The 21,159-nt window shown below is 44.5% G+C and overlaps 1 protein-coding gene across 3 annotated transcripts in view; it reads right to left on the bottom strand.

The window, feature by feature from the left end:
- Positions 1-21,159, bottom strand: part of ADD2 (adducin 2) — a 107,046-nt gene that overhangs the window by 18,155 nt on the left and 67,732 nt on the right. For 2 of the 3 annotated variants that reach the window (XM_073791274.1, XM_033838382.2), the window contains exons 5-10: positions 14,611-14,762; positions 14,082-14,162; positions 12,109-12,258; positions 10,693-10,836; positions 8,652-8,750; positions 4,132-4,308 (exon numbers count right to left, since the gene is read on the bottom strand). In XM_073791274.1, coding sequence (XP_073647375.1) covers positions 4,132-4,308; positions 8,652-8,750; positions 10,693-10,836; positions 12,109-12,258; positions 14,082-14,162; positions 14,611-14,762 — 803 coding nt within the window. The remainder of the gene's footprint in view (positions 1-4,131; positions 4,309-8,651; positions 8,751-10,692; positions 10,837-12,108; positions 12,259-14,081; positions 14,163-14,610; positions 14,763-21,159) is intronic. The other variant, XM_073791275.1, reaches the window with a different exon arrangement.

Raw genomic sequence — 21,159 nt, 5'->3', positions numbered from 1 at the left:
CAGGGGACATGGGTTCGTGCCCCGGTCCGGGAAGATCCCACATGCCGCGGAGCAGCTGGGCCCGTGAGCCGTGGCCACTGAGCCTGCGCGTCTGGAGCCTGTGCTCCGCAACGGGAGAGGCCACAACAGTGAGAGGCCCGCGTACCGCAAAAAAAAAAAAGAAAGTGGATTACAAAAGAAGTACAGAGCCATGTAGAAAAATTAAGCAATATAAAAAACATAAGGAAAAAGTGGGTTTTATGCAAAATCTCATCCCCAGAGACAATCACTAAAAATCCTTTCAGTCATCTCTCTAAGCACACATATACAAATGCATGTATGTAAATATACAGACTATATAATGAATGCATCATATAATATATATAAAACAGTATATTAATGGACTGTACCACATACGCAGCTTTTAAAAAAATTGAGATATAATTGACATGTAACTTTACATTAGTTTCAGGTGTGCAACATAGTGATTCAATATCTGTATGTATTATACGTGTAACTGAATCACTTTGCTGTACACCTGAAATTAACACATTGTAAATCAACTATACCTCAATTAAAAAAAAATTGTATGTATTGCGAAATGATTACCACGAGTCTAATTAACATCCAGCACCTCTCATAGTTACCATTCTTTTTCTTGTGATGAGAACTTTTAAGATCTACTCTTTTAGCAACTTTCAAATATATAATACAGTATTAATAACTATTGTCACCATGCTGTACATTACACCCCCAGGATTACTTATTTTATATATGGAAGTTTGCACCTTTTGACCCCTGTACCCATTTCTCTCTGCATCCCACCTGGCAGCTAGCAATCTGTTCTCTGTACCTATGAGTATGAATTTTTTGATTTTTGGTTTTTGAGGGTTTTTTTTTCAATTCCACATATAAATGAGATCATACAGTATTTGTCTTTCTCTGTCTGACTTATTTCACTTAGCATAATCCCCTCAAGGTCCATCCATATTGTTGCAAATGGTAAGACTTTCAGCATTTCAGTATCTTTACACATTTTTCTTTAGGCAATTAACATAAGTGCCTAGTAATGAAAATGACTGAGTCAAAGGGAGCGTCTTCCCAAAACACTGAGCCAATTTACACTTCTGCCAATTGTGCTGGAGTTCCCAGTTCTCGTCTCCTTTCCCCCGCACTGAATATTGCCCCACTCTTCTTTTTATAGGATTTTCTGAGCCATTCTGAATTTCACCTGAAATTTAAAGGATTTTTAAAAAATTTTTAAAAAATCCTTGGCAATCAGATGGGTTAAAAGTAATATCCTCTACTTTTGTTTTGTTCTTTTTTGGATTACTAGTAAGACTGGATATTTTTAATTAAACTTAATGGCTTCTTGAATATCTTCCTTTGTAAACTGGATTCTCAGTTCATTTTTCTATTGTGATGGTCATCTTTTTCATATTGATTTGTAATACCTCCTTTTACAGTAAAGATATGAATCTGTTTTTGTTTTTTTGCGGTACGTGGGCCTCTCACTGTTGTGGCCTCTCCCGTTGCGGAGCACAGGCTCCGGACGCGCAGGCTCAGCGGCCATGGCTCACGGGCCCAGCCCTCCGCGGCATGTGGGATCTTCCCAGACCGGGACACGAACCTGTGTCCCCTGCACTGGCAGGCGGACTCTCAACCACTGAGCCACCAGGGAAGCCCGATATGAATCTTTTGACTGTCACAAATGTTGCAAATATTTTCCCCATACTTTGTCTTTTAGCTTTGTTTATATGGTGGGTGGGGTGGTTTATAAAAATACAAATTTTGAATTTTAATGTAATCATATCTGGTAATATGTGGCATCACGATTTCAGACTTTCCTGCCATGCTTGACAAGGTCTTTCCCAACACAAGAGCATTAAAACTATTAATCTATGTTTTTAAATACCTATATCAATTTCCTTTCCATGTTTCAATTTTTGACAAATCAGGGATTTATCTTGTTGAAAGGACAAGGTAGTAATCCACCTTAGTTTTATTTCCCAGATGGCTAACAGTCTATTTTTTCCCCCAGATTTATAAGATGGCTGTTTATCCTGTGTTAAATTTTCATGCATTTGGGATCTATTTCTGGATCCTCTAAGCTGTAGCATTGATTGGCCTGTGCATTCTGGACTAGTGCTCCACCCTTTAGTGACTCAAGCCTTATCACACTTTACCATTTGGTGGTAATCACTCTTTTTTTTTTTTTTTTTTTGTGGTACGCGGGCCTCTCACTGTTGTGGCCTCTCCCGTCGCGGAGCACAGGCTCCGGACGCGCAGGCTCAGCGGCCATGGCTCACGGGCCCAGCCGCTCCGCGGCATGTGGGATCTTCCCAAACCGGGACACGAACCCGTGTCCGCTGCATTGGCAGGCAGACTCTCAACCACTGCGCCACCAGGGAAGCCCCACTCTTCTTTTTATAGGATTTTCCGAGCCATTCTGAATTTCACCTGAAAGAACATTTTGCTCAGTCCTTATACCTTCCCCCGCTTTTGAGGAAATTACATTGAGTTTATCGATTAATTTGGAAAAGTTACCCTACTGAAGCTTTTAACCAAGAATAAATTATAGGTCTTCACTGATTTCAGGTTTTCTCTGATGTCTATTGGTAAAATTTTACAGTTGTCTTTAAAGGGGTTCTGCTTAAAGTTTGATTTTGCTGCATTTGCAAATAGGATTATTTTCTCATTATATTTTCATTGTTTTGTTTCAAAATTTAATGGAAATTCTTCTAGTGTTTCACCATGATACTGGTGCGTGTTTTGAGAAAAAAATCATTTTAATCATGTTAAATAAATGGCTTCCTATCCTACTTAACAGCTATTATTTTTATAAATCAATATTAAATTTTTATCAAATAACTTTTGATCTCAAAGTAATCAGAAGGTTTATATTTTTGACTCATTGATATCATGAAATATATTTAAAAGATTTATAATTATTAAACCATCGTTCAATACTAGGAATGAGCCCTCACTTGGTTATTGTGTATTATTATTCTAATGTTATGCTGGATACTATCTGCTAGTTTTCATGCAGCCTTTTTCATCAACTCAAAGTGAGATTGGTCTGAATGTGTTATAATTGTTATGGTTTGGTTTCCTTCTTTCACTCTTATCTGCAACCGTTTAGATAGCATAAGAATAGCCTGTCTCTTAAAGGTCTGAAAGAATTTCTGCATGAAACCACTTGCTCCTGGTGCTTTATTTAGGCATAGTTACACAGATGTTAACAGGAGTTGTATTTTCATTGTGGAGTGTACCTTTCACCATTATAAAGTGACCCTCATGCTTGGCCTGGTAATAAAGTGGAAGTGATTTGGAGGAACTGGGGGAGGAAGGAAAGGACTGATTATTGCAATGACCCAGACACAACAAAGAGAGGGTCCAAAGTAGTAGCAGTGAGGCGGAGGGGAGGTAAATGATACAGAAATGTCACAGAGGTAGGTTTCGTCTTCGCTTTTTCGAGCAATCTAAGAAGTCAGAGCCTCTTCCTGCAATTAGCTCCCCACGGTATGTGCTTTCTTCTTATTCTTGAATTGTCTCATATTTACGTCATATATCATCAATTAAATTGTTAGCTCCAGAAGGAAGGGTGTCTTATAATTCTTTGGATCCTTTAAAGCCCACTCCTGGACATATACCAGTTAACGCCCTACCTGATCGATTGATTCATTTGTTACAATAGGATATTGTTATAATGCCGCTCACCAGGAACAGGGAAACTAATGGCATTATGTGTTTTCCGCGTTAAAGTCGTGAGATTAGAAAGAAAGGCAGAACTAACTGCAAAAGAGGAGTGAACAAAGCTACAATATGAGAGAGGCTCTGTGGTGCTGATTATTGCTGGATTACCACCTCTCATACCAACCAAGGGCTTCCTACCCCTTCTCTAAAGAGCACCTTGCAGGTATGACAACAACCACAGCCCTTGGAAAAGGGGTGGCAAAGGCCACCACTTGAGAAAACTCAACTACTATTAGAATGACCACAAACTCTAAGTCAAGTGGCCGATCAGGGGGCTTTAACAAATTAACTGTGATGCTGGCAGTTCTCACGCCCACCGAATGCTTCATACGGACTGGTTTGGGGGGAGCTAAGCCACAAAGGACTGGCCTGGAAGGACAACGGCAGGAGACTCACCAGATTGTCCAGCATCCTCATGAGGGCCTCGAACTCGTGCTCCCCCAGCCGGCTCTTCTGCATGGGCCCGAAGGTGCTCCCCGCCCACTGCACGGAGCCCACCTCGTGAGGCCGGTGCTTCTCCTGCTCCAGGAGGATGAGGTTCTCCATGCCCCCCGCGCTGGACAGAGCCGACACCTGCGCAAAGGGCAGAGAACGCTCAGCTCACACACACGGGTGTGCGCGTGTACACACACATCCCTGCGCGTGTACCTGTGCTCCTCTGTGTAACAGAGAATGGAGATCGGGGAAGATTAGAAACAGAAGTGTCTGGAAAACTGAGCTGTAGCTGGTTATTTCCTCCCAGAGGAGAGCCCCTCCAAACTTGTAGGGCATGTGCCCATTTCCAGGGAAAGAGGTGTTAGTATTTCTTTCCTAATGTCAGTTCTTAGGGGGACATAGCAAGTGTTAAACCTCAAGAATAAAGCAATGCAGAGTCCTGAAAAATTACCTGGGACACAGACCAACCTCAAATTGTGATTATTTCTGGGGAAGGAGGGAAGATGAGAAAAGGGGACTTCAGTTCTTGTCTGTCACATTTTACTTCTTCCAGAGGAAAATGCCATTGATATTTGTTAAATCTGGTTGGTAGCAGGTGTCGATTATATGACTCTGCACTTTTCTGTATGTCTGAAATATTTCTCCTTAAAAAAAAAAAAAGGTCACTTGAAAGAAATAAGCTGCCTTCTAGGCCAGTGAAATATGAGTGTAGCTGCATGTTGGGCTGAATTAACAGGACTAAAGGCAGAAGACCCCCCATGATGGCATTATCCAGTCAAGGAAGCCCAGAGAGAGGAGACACATGAAATGCTGACAGTCACAGCCGGGCACTGTGTAGGCCTTAGGAAGCTTTTACCAGAAGACTTAGAGCGTTTGTCCCACTGTCAAGGCTCCATGGGGAGGGGACGATCCAGGTGGCTACAGGCAACGGACTCTGACTTTTAGGGCAAGTGGTGTGTGTATAAAGCAGGAAATTTTAGAACGATCCTAAAAACATTCATGAATCCAACTGATCTTATTTTCTAATTCCATGCTCATCTAAAAGCACATTCTATTTACTCCCTGTATCTGCCACTCAGATATAATTGGTCATGGTTTGGCTTCCTGGGTAAGTCCAGAGAGAGATGGTGCTTTCCAAGTATTGTAGGTAGTGAAGCTGGAGTTTTACACTGCACATCAAGACCCCAGCATTCTGATTAATATTTGATATCCCATGTAAACCTGCTTGTTATGGGGGAACGGCTCTGATTATATAAACTTTCAGTGTTCCAGTTTTTGTGCCAGTTATTGTTTCACTGAAAATGAAAAGAATGCAGTGTAGCTTGCTGACAAATACGGGTCTATGAACACATGAGGATCCTGGACACACTCCAGAGTGTGTTAAATTCACCAGTGTAACACGTGGCCCCTGTGAGACTTCCTAGAGGGCAACCAGGCAGCGTTTCCACGGTGACCCCCATCACTCTGTGAAGAGGAAGAAGCAACAACAAGCATTTCCACGCTCTCTTCATCCAAGGCATGTGTCCTCTGGAAGCCTCCATTTTTATCTTAAAAAGATGACTCCACACCCTACAAATATAGAGACGTCGAGGCCTTTTATTCCGTTCTCTCACCAAAAATGAGTCCTTGTCTAGTATCCCTAGAAGTGGTCAGCTCCGTGCCTGTTGTCCAAATGTTAGAAGGGTTACAGTGAGTTGATATAGATTACCCTGAGTTGAAATCTACCTTTTTATTATGTTCATTCACTGGTCCCAGTTCTGCCCTCTGCTGACCGTGTTTTCTAATTCTGAAGTCCCTCACACCTGGCACCGCGGCTGAGCACCTGGAAACGCACTCTCAAAGCTAGTGAATCCCAGCTGGTTGATCAATTACCAAGTTCATCCTGGACCCTTACCTGGCCAAGGCAGGGCTCCAGCTCTGGGACCCTGAAAGCCTGACTTGCAGTGCCAGCTCCCTGAAGAGAGGTCCCAACCTGACAGCTGACCTTTCCCCCCGACGCTTGCCTTCCTGAGAGGCAGTGCAATGTGGTGTTTAGGACATAGGACCTGGGTACCAGGCTGTCTGGGTTTGGATCCTGGCTCTGCCACCTACTTGCTGTGTGACTTTCAGCAGCTATTTACCCTCCCTGTGCCTCAGCTTTCTCATCTGTAAAATGAAAATAGTATCTACCTCGTGAGGATTATTTAAGGTAATATTCGTAAAGTACTTAGAATAGCACCTGGTGCATACGGGGTGCCGTAGAAATATTTATGATAAATAAATTCTGAGGTTTTACCATGGAAGGCTGAGAAGCAATACCGCCTGGAGACTGGTCATTCATAGAGGAGGAGAAAACTGCCCACACCCTTGCAAGAGCTGCCTCCTCTCACCTCCCCCTTCCCCCATCCGTTTCCATGGTGATGGGTAGCAGATGGAGAATCGCCTGAGCTTCTTCTCATCTGCCTGTGAACAGAGCAGGGAGCTGCCTCTCTCAGCAGAGGATGACCCAGTTTCCTGGAACCCCAAACCGATGGGGAGCAAAGAGAACGCTGTCCCCAGGAGAATGGAATAGGCTCTTAGCCTCGAACCGCTGAAATGACCATGGACGCATTTGCTTGTTTGCCAAGGCCACTGAGGGAGAACACTAGTCATGATGGAAACAGAATTTCGGTGCTGGTCATTTGACCAGAAATGACCCTTCCAGGGACTGCAGTCCCAACAGCATCTGCAGGCTGCCGTACCTGGGCTCTTCCGAGCCTTAATGCACCCACACTCTTCGTCCAATCTCTCCTGTTTTTTTCCCACAACTTCCAGCTTCATTTCACCCTCTAGAAGCCTTCCTGCTCCACCTGCTGAAAAAAATCCACTGGCGCTTTCCTCGGGTTATCTGTCCCCATCGCCTGATGCGCTTTTAAAAGGTTACATCAAACCAGTCCTGACTGAAAAGGAAGTGACAGCAGACAGGGCCAAGAGAAGCAGCTGGGGCTGTCCAGGAAAGTGTAGCTGGCAGCTCTGCCCTTCATCTCCCCAGCTGCTAGATGGCCCTCTTCCCTTTGCTTAAATTGCACAGTGGCCATTTCTGGGGATCTGGAGCCTGGGGAAGGCATCCTTCACCGTGTGGTGGGGGGGGGGACACCCGGGAACCTCTCTCCATTCATTCTTTTTCATGAGATATTTTCTCATGGAAGCCTCTTCTTCAGAAGAAAGATGGGCAACTCTTCAGATGTGGAGAAGGGAAAGTAGGCATATCAGAGGCTCTGCCAGGTTCTAACAACACTCAGGGGTCAGAGTTCAGGGCCAGCATTATTGGATGGGGGATGGGGAGTCAGGGGGGTCTCACACCACCTCCTCTAACATTTCTTCATCACTGTCCTCTCAACATATCCTTCAAAAACCACTGAGAAAGGTCCCACTTGTAGAGCCTCCACTAGTGATGCTTCTGGGATTATCCCATTCTTCCCCCATAACGCCCAAGAGAGGGGCAGGCCGTCTTCCTTGGGGCACTGCTCTGCCCAGACCAGCCAGGAGAGGGCAGATGGGACACCAGAAGGGCCCTGCAAAGAGCCGACTCACCCTGGAGCAGCTAGCCTCTCCCTCTGTCAACCGAGTCCTAAAAATACCATCGGCAACACCTCTCCTTGTCTGAAAGGCCATCCTCACAAGGTCTCTCTAGACCCAGGTCTGAGGTTGAGGAAATGGAGGTTTGCAGAGGGCAAGTCCCTGACCCAAGAGCACAGAGCGCAGGCTGGGAAGGATGGAGCCCAGTCAGTCGTGCAAGACCCCCCTACTCACCTGACGGCTTGCCACACTGGAAGGAGCATATGCTTGGCTTATCCAACACTACCTGGTAATTTGATGAAACTACAGGATGTGTGTTTTCCTATTGCTTCTCCATCAAGTCTTCTAGGGGTCCCACGACTACTGACACTCCCCACCCACCCTCTATCTCATCCTTTACCAGTTAGGAGAACTTCACCATGGGCTCCCTGGACATCACCCTGGGGCTGCCCTGGGGTCAGGCCTGCCATGTCAACACTCTACTTTGGCCTTTCCACTTCTCTTTCTGGACTTGACCACATTCATGGTCTTTGCAAACTACCCTTCTCCAAACAAAGAAAGGAAAGAAGACTTACCTGTGTGGTGTCTGTGGGGCACAGCTGGAGGTAACAGGTACACCCCAGGTTATACAGGAGCATGGGAAGTACAGTTCCTCCCACTGTCCTACTGATGAGCCCAGGCAGCACCCCCTCCTGAGCACTGATCCCCAAGAGTTGGGTGTGGGTTGTTAGACAATGGCAGTAGAAAATTTTAAAGGTACAAAACTGATTCCAAATGTGAAACTTTAGAAGAATCAGGTGGTGCCAAGGCAGAGAAATAGGGTGAGGCTTTCAGAGGGCCCCGCTCAAAGGTCTCCCTAAATCACGGCCCACGGGGCTGCCACCTTTGTCCCCAGGCCCCTGTCAGGGTCCCTCCTGGGCCCACACCCCAGAGGAATTGCTCACCTGTATCTCACACGCAGCCTGCAGGTGGAAGATCTTATAAAACGCCTCCTCTACGGTGTCCCCCAGAGCAACCACTCCATGGTTTCTTAGCACCAGGATCTGCACAGGAGCAGACAGCCAATGAAAACTTTAAGCCTTCCAAACTTGAGTTAAGAGGGAGAGATTTTTCATTTTATTCGGATCAATTTCATAGCCAATCCTGGAGCACACGCCCCCCCCCCCCAATTCCTTACTCATTCTCCCTGTACAAACACCGAATGCTACCCACCCACCCCATGAGTTTTAATATCCACCCAAACGAACGTTTAAAGCATCCACCCTAAAAAACTGAAGATGCTTTTGAAAACTGAGACTGAATAGCTTGGTGGATTTCTTTGGGCAAGGCCTGGGTTTTTAGGCCCTGAAGAGCTTAAAGTCTGAAAAACGAATGTTTGTGTTAAAGTGAATGAAATGACTTGCTGTTGAATACAAGGGTCCTACCTCAAAAGCACTTGCCCCCCTGTAACTCAGTGGGCTTGTGAGTCAAACCCAAGGGGGTGGTCCTCTGAGAGGTGTCTCTGCAGACACAGGTGAGTTGGGTTCCCTGTTTTCTGGCCCTCAGGCTTCCTCTCCACGAATTCCGTGAGGCCCTGGCAGCTCTAAGATCCTACAGTTCCATGAAAGAGGCCACAATGACTTTCTAATCTAACTTACTAGTTTTACTAATGAGGAAAGAGAAGCCTAAAGAAATTGAAAGTCTCCCAGCTAATTAGGGGCAGAGTTGGAACCAGAACCCAGGCTCCCCCTGATGGAGCGATGTTTGTAGCTCAGCCAGGGGCAGGCAGATCTAAAAGGGGGAAAAAAACAGAAATGAATTTATACCAAGGTCCAGGTGCATCCTCCCTGTTGGAAACTCTTCTTGGTTGGTTTTATCCTTGAGAACTCTCTGAAAGATACCTAGGTGACACCCACCTGGGAGTTGGGCCACAGACCCACGTATCAGATCTGTCCTTGCAGCACCTGGGCTGGGGCCCAGTGGCCTAATCTTCACATCCACTCTCGCTGAAAACAGCGGGAGTTTTTTCGTCTCAAGAGCCAGAGAGATGGAAAGAGACCGCGACTTTTGCTCCAAGATTTTGCAGATCTTTTGTGAATGCCCCATCTCTTAAATTTTTGTACCATTTCACAACTGTGAACATCACCCCTCTCCTGGCACTGCTAATGAGGCTTCAGAGAATGGCAGGGATTTCTGCTCTATGTGAGAGATGGGAAGACAGGGACTCTCAGATGGAAAATGACTCTGGGAGTGAGTGCCTTTCAAGGAAGCGGGCAAGCGCCCACCCACCCAGGCTTGGCTATGAAACTTCCCATCCTAAGCTCAACAGCCATAATTACATGCTGTTATAAAAGAGGCCTTCAGACTTAAATCAAGCAATAATAATGAGATTCTGTTTATCTCTATCAAGTTAGCAAAAACAAAAAAAGTGATAAGAGTCAAGTTTGGGGAGACTGTAGGGAAATGGCATTCTCCAGTACTAGTCATGGCCGGAGGAGAGGACAATTTGGTACTATGAAGTAAGACTTTATCTTAATGAAGTAAGGAGTTTATCCTAAGGAAATCATCCCAAGCAAATACAAAGATGTAGCTGAAAGAATTTTCATCACAGAGTTGTTTATATTCAGAGAATATTTGGGGGAAAACTTTTCAATGTCCAACCATAGAGGACTGTGTAGGTCAATAGCGGCGCAGCCATTCATACAATGAAGAATAATTTAAACTAGTGATTAGAAAGTATTTAGTAACATACAAGGGCGTTTACTGTATATCGCTAAGGGGAAAAGGGAGAATATATTTTATAATCCTAGTTTTCTAAATCTATATGAATAGTTATGGGGCTGTGCACCCAAATCGCAGGGTAGGGTGAAAGAGTTTTATGTCATTTGTCGTTATTGCTGTTTATCTGCAACTTATAAACATTTTCCAATGAACATTTGTCGCTCTTGTGATGTCGGTTTTTGACAATCCCACCCAGAGCATCTTCCCAGAACAGCTGAGCCGAACCTTGCAGGTGGGTCCAAGGCACTTCTGCAGGTTGATCCGATCGGCTTCCTGCTCCATCTCGCCATTGAAGTCATAATAGGCCATGTCCCCCACCAGCAGGGCGTTGTGGGACACCGGCAGGAGGCCCCACTTCATGGCTGACACCTGTAGTGAGACGACGGAATGAATGTTTAGCGCAGCAGCTCCACCCCCCTCCTCGCCCCTCTGTCACAGTCGCCCTGGCCTCAGAGCAGCACAGTCAAGTTCTGTCTGGGGACGTGGCAGGGGAGGGAGCGAGCGCACGAGAAAAGGCACCCCCTCCCCTTGGCGAGGCTCTTGTTTTCTCACTACTTCCTCTAAAGCCTTTTCATCACACTTTTCCCAGCTGCCATGTCAAGACATCACCTTCTAAAACTGCTGCAAAGCATACACTGGAGGGATGGCGTGCTGCTGTCCACCCCTGCTTGGCTCTTGTCCTAGGACCCGGGAAGAGGCAAGGCTGGTGGAGTTGGCACCAGGCAGGGCTGAAGCAGGGTCCAGGGTCCCTGGGGTGGGTTGCGCGAGACCCTCAGCCTTGGGTCAGTGTATCAACAGCCACGATTCTTCACTAACAGGGAGGCCCATTGAGAAGCCCCCATTTTACCGGCAACGGAGCAATGCAAGTGCCAGAGAACAGGGTTAAAACGCAGGCTGAAACGGCCATGCCCCAAACCCCGCCTTTTATTAAAAGCAAGGAGCGTGGAGAGGTTAGGAGAGCCGCTCGCCCCCCTTCACTCATCTTGCCCCTCGTGTAAGCCCCGGCTCTGCAGAAATGGATACTTGGCACGAATACAACATGCAGTCTTAGTCCGAATTCTGGAAGGTCTGAGTGCTTGTAAGTGGAGTGATTTGCGGAAAAAACCACAGGCCAGTGACAGGTCTTTTTTGCCCCTGTAGGCATGTGGCCTGAGGGTGAGGGTTGAGGGAACACCGAGACTGGCTGTCTGCTGTCTTTCCAGGGGCACCGCAGCGTCTCAGGTAGACATGGAGAAATGCCCAGAGACCCTTGGGGGACAGCTTGCTCCTTGAGGGTCTTCCCTCTGCTCTCTCCCAGTTCCCAGACACTCGGAAGGTGCCGTCACCCAAGCCTGTGGCACTGGTTTGCGTATGTAGCAGGTGCGGGGTGCAGCAGGGAAGACTTTACACATCTTCACCTTGTCTCCCCTCACCTAGACTTCCATAGTTAGAAAATGCAGAGGAGGAGGTTCCCATGTTGGGTGTCCCCTCCTCACCTTGCTCTGAGTTCCAGGGAATCTTTCCAGAACTGTTTTATATGGCGAACTTGCTCCTAGCTTGGGGGCTTATGTCTTTCTTCAGGGAGACCCTCGGAGGGACAGGTGCCATGGGTCTGCCGCCAGCCTGGGGGACTGAAATGCTGGCTGAAGAGCTGACACTCACCGCCGCCGTGGCCGGAGTATGCAGGTGGATGACACAGCGCACGTCGGGTCTGGCGGCGTAGATGGCCGAGTGCAGGCAGAAGCCCGTGGTGTCCACTGGGAAGCAGCTGCTGCCCTTCTCCACCACCTCTCCCAGGATGTTCACCTTGATCTGGGCCGGGGCGAAGAGAGACTTCCGGCCACCAGCAGGCAGAGGCCCCTCATTCCCCTCCCCGCAGGTGGGCCAGGCACACGCCCACCCACCTGTGTCCACTCTCCACCATACCACGGGCAATGGACGTGCTTTATGTGGGGGGCAAGAGACCCATTCCTGCCTGCAGGGTGAGCACACAGGCTACTGGGAAACAAAGGCGATTATAATGCAGCATTGAAAAATGCTAGAGCAGAGTTTCTCAAACTTCAATCACCTGGATGCAACTAGAGATTATCATACTAAGTGAAGTCAGTCAGAAAGAGAAAGACAAATACCATATGATATCACTTATCTGTGGAATCTAAAATATGACCCAAATGAACCTATCTATGAAACAGAATCAGGGACATAGAGAAGAGACTGGTGGTTGCCACGGGGGGAGGGGTTGGGGGAGGGATGGAGTGGGAGGCTGGGGTTAGCAGATGGAAGCTTTTATATATAGAATGGATAAACAACAAGGTCCTACTGTATAGCACAGAGAACTATATTCAATATCCTGTGATAAACCATAATGGAAAAAATATATAAAAAAAGAATGCATATACATGTATAACTGAATCACTTTGCTGTACAGCAGAAATTAATACAACATTGTAAATCGACTGTACTTTGATTTAAAAAAAAGAATCACCTGGAGATCCTGTCAAAATGCAGATTTGGATTCCGTAGGCCAAGAACTCGGCCTGAGAGTCTGCATTTCTAACAAGATCCCAGTGATAGCCCTGCAGGAGGAGAATCATTCACAGAATTCTCTAGAAGCAGATAGGAGGAGTCTTTAATTCCTCCTATTAAAGGGAAGAACATCTAAACTGAACCTTTTTCCTTTTTTTCCCACTTTTTATTTTGAAAAATTTTTAATCACACACAGAGGTAAAGAGGATCATGTAATGAACACCCATTTACCAGTCACCCGAAAGCTAGGTCTTAAAGGACACATGGAGAGCAGTCACTGGTCTTACAATCTGCTTTTGACTCCAAGGGGTTGTGGGTGTCATGGTGAAAACACACGCGCACGGGTGGGCGCGCGCGCACACACACACACACACACACACAACTGCTGGTCGCTGCGGCTGACCTGGCACCTACCTAAGCCATGGCGCTGCCTAACATTAACAATCTCATAGAACATCATCCCCAGAGACGGCCACTTTTGACTGTGACACAGAAGACAAAAGCCACTCCTTAATCGCGTCTAAGCACAGACAAAAACAACTTTGTGTCAATGTAAAAATGCACCTGAACTCGACTTCTTCTGCTTCTAAGCCAGTCCCTAGACTGCTCTCTTCTCCCCCCACCCCCACACCCAGAAATCTTTCCTGATCGAAACCGATTCTGGAAGTTTCTTCCTACCACGCCTAAAAGGGGCAGGAGGACAGAAAGGGGGCCTAGAAGCTCTCTCTCTGGGCACCGGCACTAGAAGAGTCTTGCACTGCTTTGGGACAAAGCACTGGCTGTTGTTCTAATGTATCCCCTCAGCTGGAAGGCTTCCCGACTCCCAGCCTTTGTCCAATCCCGGGCTCAGAGGCCTCCAGGCTCATCTCTTCTCCCCTCGCCCTCCCACTGCGCTTGCAGCCTGCACCTCCCATTTCGTCTCTTGATCACATCATGCTCTGCGCTCAGTTTGTTTTGCGTCCATGTGACTTCTCTGTCCCGCTAGATTGCAAACTGCAAGAAGGACAGGATGGCAGTGGCTGCCTTGGAGATGACCTCTCACCGTAGGAGCAGAGAGAGTACTGTCATCTCAGCAAGAAATGGGTGGTGACAGGCCGGACCGTACTCACCAGGCTGGATGCTGTGACTTCGTTGCACGAAACTCCCTTAGGGCTGATCAGGAAGTGGTCCTGCTCCTTGCTGACCCTCAACTGGAGGAAAGACACGTGTTCTCAGAGGCAAGGAGGGAGAGGGGTCATTTCCAATGCCATACTGCTTGAATCCCCTCTTTCCCTAAATCCACTGCACCCAAATCTTCCCCCCAAGAACTCTTACTTCTCCCTGACCCATAAGAGATGAAGAGGACTCAGCTTTATTTGGAGCTGGGGAAATGGAACTACAGGAGGAATCTCCCAATGGTCAAGGGTAGCCCTAGAAATAGGATCCAGAAATTCCTGGCTCCTCATCCGGAGACGTGCCCACTGGGCAGGTTATCTGTCTCAGGAAACCGCAGTGGTTAGAAACCTTGGAAGGGCTCATTGAATTTTGGCCAAAGGCCACCAGCAGTGCCATGGCCATGCCAAAGATAAGAAGTTTTCCCTTTGGATTTGGTGGGGGTCACACACATTGCCCCACCTCACCCCCAAATGCTCTCCTTACCGTGACGTAGGTGTCACTCAGCTGGGCCCAGCCGTACAGGTCCAGGAGGCGGTAGACACTGCTGATCTTACACCGCATGAGCCGCTCCCCCTTGGCCAGGTTCAAGGAATCGGCTGTGTGGAGGTCATTGATGGGCGTCATCATGGAGAAGTCTGCAGGGGCACAGGGCATCTTTTGGGTCGGGGGCTCCCGTCTGCCCTCCCCTGCCCTGCCCCCGTCCTCTCAAATTCTCACTGGCACTACAACCACACACGAGACTTCAGGGAATTCAACATTCTTTGACCCTGACTCCAGAGGAGAAAATCCACAGAATGGATAGCTGTGCCCAGTAAGGTCCTCTGCTCCTTCGGGGAAGAATGGCATTGCTTTGGGTCAAAAATCATGGCCAGACTCAAGGCCACAGAATGAAAGTTTCTCAGAAGGCCAAGCTGACCACAAACCCTAGAGATGGACATTGAATAAAAGCATAAATAAATTTCTGAGTGGAAATACGAGTATATTTTATCAGTTTTAATGAAGAAGTTACTAATCATTATCATATTGTTTTAACTATACCATGTAATATAACTTTTTCTCTAATTTGGAAACAGGGCAGACAGAAAGTCAAGTCAACCAGGAAGTAAATTCGTCAAGTTTTTCTGACAAGTCATGAACTTCCAGAAGTCAGTGTAGCTGTGCTGGCTGAGGGGCTGGAGGCCCCGGGGGGGCCACATCGGCTCCCCTCTGGATATGCAGTCCCTTGGTTAGTTATGGCTCTTTTGGGGAATTCAGAGGGATGTGGAAGTAATATGGAAATGAGCCTAGAGCATTTGATAGTCAGGGCACCCAGAGGGTCTAGGAGTTGACACTCAGTCTGTCCCATTAACCACGATGACCGCTGCCTGCATGCCTCAGGAAGGCAGAAGAGGGCATCTGAGCCCCAGAACTCCAATTAATCAGTGTCTAGGAAACAATAAAAGAATCAATAGGAAAGGGTTCCGGCTTAAGATGATGTCTGGCTGGGAGCCTCCTGATGCTGTCTCTCCCAGCTTCCCACTAAAACCGTTAATGGATTAAAATGCTCTTTGGAAGCTTCCACCAGCTCCATAAACCTCACTGTCACACCATGTGATGTATGTCCTCTATCAGGTTTGCCATTAGTTGAAATGACGACACGGTCTGCAAATATGAGGGTGGACTGGGGGCCTAAAGCAAGCAGAGCAAGCCTTGAACACCCCATGTCAGGAAGATGCCCCCAAAGGGCCTGTGCCCACCAACGGTGGTACGCCTCCAGTGCATGTGTCCGGTACACGAAGTTGACAGGGACAGTAGTGGTCCAAAGGCCCAGCTAAACTGGCAAGGAGAGCAACAACGAAACCCAAGAATCAAGGGTTTCTAATTCAAACTGACCGACCTGGGATGCCTGCCTCCTCTCTAGTTCCCCAGATAAGTATTTACCTCTTTGCTTCACCCCCTGCAGCAAGCTGGGAGGCATAAGGCCCCCAGGCAAAGCTGGAAGGGAGGGAGGCTATTGTTGGGAGAGCCTTCAGACCCAGAGTCCTTTGAATCCTTCTCTTAGAAATAACTATGGAGCCCTGGAGATGGCAGGAGGCCAGAATAGGACTGAAAACACTCACTCTGTCATGTCCTCTGTGTCCCGTATCAAAGAGTCCCCTCCCCAACCCTGTGGAGCTTCCCCATGAGGACTACCCACCCACAGGCCCAGAATAGACCAGAGGGTTCCACAGGAGTCCCCGGTCCTCTGTGCTCAGGGTCTTCATAGAAAGAGCGCTTATTGTGACCAGCCTCACTAAAGTGAAAATCTAACTGGGCCATTATTTCAAAGTACCTAAGAAAACACAGAAAAAGATGAAAATCCACCAACCCCCCTGAAAGCTAAGCCTGAAGGACACACTATTTAGAAAAAAACAACAAAAACAAAACAACCAAAAAACCCAAAACCAACCAGGCAAAGAAAATTCTAAGGCAAATGGACAAAGAACAACCTCTCCGGGCTTGAACTCTGGACACGTGAAAGGTTCCCTCTCCACATTCCCTGACTCAGATACCCTGGCACCAACAAGATTTTCAGGCATCCAACTGTTTTCCTGGCAGTTGCTAATCAGTGAGGTGATGGGAATGCTGGTCAGCCCTAGTTCTCTCTCAAAAGGAAGAGTATAAGGTCAGAGATATGAAAGTGATGAGAAAGAATATGATAGATATGGGAGACAAAGACCAGAGGATCTGGCATATAAGTTATAAGTACTGATATAATAGAAGAAAAAAGTTCAGAATTGAAAAAAAAAACCTATATATATAAAAACTGAAACAACTTACTGCATTTCAGGGGGGAAAAGTCCATTAAAAGAAAAGCCTACAATTATATGCTTCCTGACACAGTCTTGAAATACAAGGGTAAGGGGGAAAATCCACAAGCACCTAGAAAAACAATTGGTTACCTACAAAGGAACCAATAATAGACTGTTTCAGACTTCTCTGCTACAGCAACACATGTCAAAGACAGTACTATAGGAGATTTAAAAAAACTAACAAATACTACAATAAAGTGACACAAAACAGGTAAAAATAAAGGGACCATCAAAAGTATGCCAAGGCAAATATAAACAAAAAGATAAATAGAGCCATAACATGATCAAAGTAGAAGCCAAGGAAAAGGATATTCTTTTGGACAAAAAGGATCATTTTGTAGGTCATTTTACATGGATTAAAGGCATAATCCATAATGAAGATATAGCTATAAAAACATGTATACTTTGAAAAGCGTTTCAAGATATTCAAAGCAAAAGCTATCAGAAACAGAGAAATGAACAGAAATAAAATACAGTGGGAGACATTAATTCTTTATAAAATCAAAAACAATAAATGAGGATGAAGATTAAATACTATGTCCCAGAGATAGAGTCTACACCCATATATCATTTAAGTATGATATTATTAGGGCACAAAGAAAATCTCAATAAATCCCCAACATAGACATTAAGTAGGCTACATTGTCTAAACATAATGCAATAAAACTAGACATTATCAGCAAATCTTCAAAAGAATACAAATTCCAATGCTTAGAAATGAGAAAACACACTCTCGGAGTGTGTTTATTTTATTTTAGAATAAAAATAAAACCAAAACAGCAACTGCAAACTACCTAGAAATTAACAATAAAGGAAATACTACATGTCAAAACTTATGGGATAGGACCAAATTTATACTCAGAGAAAAAAATTTATAGTCTTAAATGCCTTTATTATTGAATTAAATATGAAAATAATCAAATCCATTTTATTCTATTGTAGAAAAACATAAAGAACAAAATAAACCAAAGAAGAGTTATGGAAAAGAATTAATGAGTATAAAAACAAAATCAGTAAATCAGAAAACAAGAAAGTTAGTAGAACCAATATGTAAATCCAAGAATTGGCTTATGTGAGAAGATCTATGAGGAAACCAACATCTGGATTGGCCAATAAAGAGGAAGTGGGAATACACAGCATCAGGAATGAGAATGGGATGTCATAGCCACAGTAGAAGGTTTAAGTAATAAAAATAATATTGTAAATCAGGCTAATAATTTTTTAAAGGCACATGAAATGGATTATTTTATATAAAATATGACCAAAATTTACTCAAGAAGCAGCTAAATAAAATTTTAAGAACTTTAAATGAAACAGAAAAAAAATGTTATCCAAATATTCCATATCTGGATAGCTTTATAAGTGAATAATAAATCTTAAAAGAGCAGAGACTTCCTATCTAATTTAAACTCCATTAGGGAAAAGAAATGGGTGGGGATCACCCTGATTCATCTTAGGAAATTATAGTCTTAATACCAATACTAAACAAAGGCTGCCCAAAAAGTGAACTGCTTTTTATCATGTGTATGGATGCAAAAATTAATAAAATTCCAGCAAATCAAACCCAGAAGAGTATTTTTAAAAGAATGCATCAAAACCATGAATGATTTATTTCAGGAATGAAAAAAAGAGTTCAATATTCAGAAATCTATTAATATAATTCACCACATCAAGGAAAGAAAAATCAATAAATACCCAAAATGCATTTTATAAAATTCAATATCCATTTCTGAGAAAAACCCATATTGAACTAGAATACAAAGATATTTTCTCAACATGATAAAGAGTAACTGTCTCAAACTCTTGTGGTAAAAAAATTTCCATTGAAGTCAGAAACAAGACAAGGATGATTACTCTCTAATCTATTATTAAACATTGTTCTGAGAGTTCTAACGGATGCAATGAGAAAACTGGAAAAATAAACCAAAGGGTAAATGTTGGATTGAAGGATGCAAAATGACCATTATTTGCTGATTATGTGATTTTTCTATATACAAAGCCCCAAAGAATTGAGAACATACCAGAATTTAAGAGTCCAGTAAGCGGCTAGTTTAAATAATATATAAATACATATATCTCCAACGATTTCCCTAGATGACAGCTATAACCAGAAAAAAAGTTGAATGGAGAATCACTTAAAATGACAAAGTTACATAAAATTTCCAGGATAAACTTAACAAGAAATTAGTAAGGACTATAAGAAAATAACTACTAGCTTTTCTGATGGACATTTAAAAAGATTTAAATAAATAGAAGACACACATCATTTCTGAAAAGATTTAAAATTCATTCATGCACATATTTTTTAAGCACCTGTTATATGCCAGGTGCTACTTTTCTAAGTCCAGGACACTACTCTAACGGTGAACAAAACATACATATATCCTCCCCGCCACGGAGTTTACATTCTAATATAAAGTTGTACATTTATAAATTCTCCACCAAATTAATCTATTCATTTAATGTAATCCCAATCAAAATCCCAAAAGGAATTTTTTGAGGTGGATGGAGAGACCTGACAAAATACTTCTAAAGTCATTTTAAAGAATCAACTTAAACAATGGTTGAGAAAAATTGGCAAATGAATAATTAAGGGTATTTTATTGGATGATAAAACATAGGGAAGGTGTTTCTAAGTATGCAATCAAAAGCAGAAAACACAAAGGAAAATAATAATGGATTCAACTACATGGAAATTAAAGAATTCTGCAACACAAAGATATCATGAACAAAATTAAAAGGCAAAGGAGACACTGGAAAAAAATCTGCAATGTATCTGACAGATAGTAGGGAACTAGCCTTACTTTATGATTTTTAAATCTGTAAGAAAAGAATATGCAAGTAGAAAAATTGGCAAAGGATGTGACAGGCAATTTAGTACAAAAAGAAAATCATACCCAATATGTATATGAAAATATATTCAATCTCTATAGTAATCAAATGCAGATTAAAACACAAAGTACTATTCATCACCCATCATATCATGAGGATGAAACAAATGGTAACACAGACTACAGATCAGGGTGGAGGAAATGGGTACTCTTGCATTTCTGGTAGGAATGTAAATTCATTCCATCTTTCTCCAGGGTAATTTGGCATTATGCATTGCTGCCTTTAAAACATGCGTATAATTCAGTCTAGCAATTCTACTTCTAGTAATTTATCTTAAGAAAATAGTCATGGATATACTCGCAGATTTATTTACAAGGATGTTTATTGCATTGTCATTCATAATAGCAAAAAGCTGGAAACCACCTAAAAGTCCAAAAATGGGAAACTGATTAAATAAACTGTGGCATATTCAGCCATGTACAGAAGAGTATACATCCACCAAAAATTATGCTATAGAACCATATTTTATTATGTGAAAAATTAGTCAAGATATGCTAAGGCTATTAAATTTGTATGGATAATGCGATTCCACTTTTTTTGGCATAGTCTGTATATGTTAAGAGAAAAAGGCTGGAAGGATATACACCAAAATATTGATAATAGTAATTTCTTGGTTGTAAGAACACAGTACAGTAATTTTTATTACCCTTTCTCAACTATTTTCCTAATTTTCAACTATAGTCCTATATTCATCTTGCTGAGGGGAAGTATTTTTCGATGTCTGTTTCTTAAAGGTTGTGGGCAGAGCTTCAGAGCCAAGGAAGATGTGTTCGTGCCTAGCCCTGGCTGCTCTTGGCCCTTGTCTACGGAGTCAGGTTGGCGCGTCCAGTGGGTGAGGAGACAATGGCTCCAATGGCCTCCCATCTGCCCCCCCCCCCACTCCATCTCCAAGGGAGTGACGCCAGGGGATTGAGGGAAGATCAGCCTTAGGGCTGGATGCTGTGAGGACACAAGGATTTTCTTAGGTTCTGTGCCCATAGCTCGAGTAACAGAGAGCAGAACCCTAACTCTCCACTGTCCACTCCTGGGCCTCAAGCAGCGGCTGTGCAATGGTGCAAGGGACCTTGAGTTGCAAAGCTCTTCCCTCCATGCTAATCCGCTTACGAGGGGTGGGGGTGGAGGGACCATACATAGGCCGCCCTGCCTCTCATTGCAGTGACACGGTGTCATCCTCCGCCCGCCCCCAGCAGAACCCGAACTGGGTTCTCCCTTAAGTCTCCACCACCCCCTGCCCTCCGATTTCTGGGCATCAGGGGTAATCCTCCTGGGCTCTTTAAATCGCAGCAGCATCAGAAGCAGAGGCAGATAT

This window comes from Tursiops truncatus, chromosome 14, assembly GCF_011762595.2.
Source record: "Tursiops truncatus isolate mTurTru1 chromosome 14, mTurTru1.mat.Y, whole genome shotgun sequence".
In the NCBI taxonomy this organism is placed as follows: domain Eukaryota; kingdom Metazoa; phylum Chordata; class Mammalia; order Artiodactyla; family Delphinidae; genus Tursiops; species Tursiops truncatus.
This window is presented reverse-complemented; position numbering and strand designations above follow the sequence as displayed.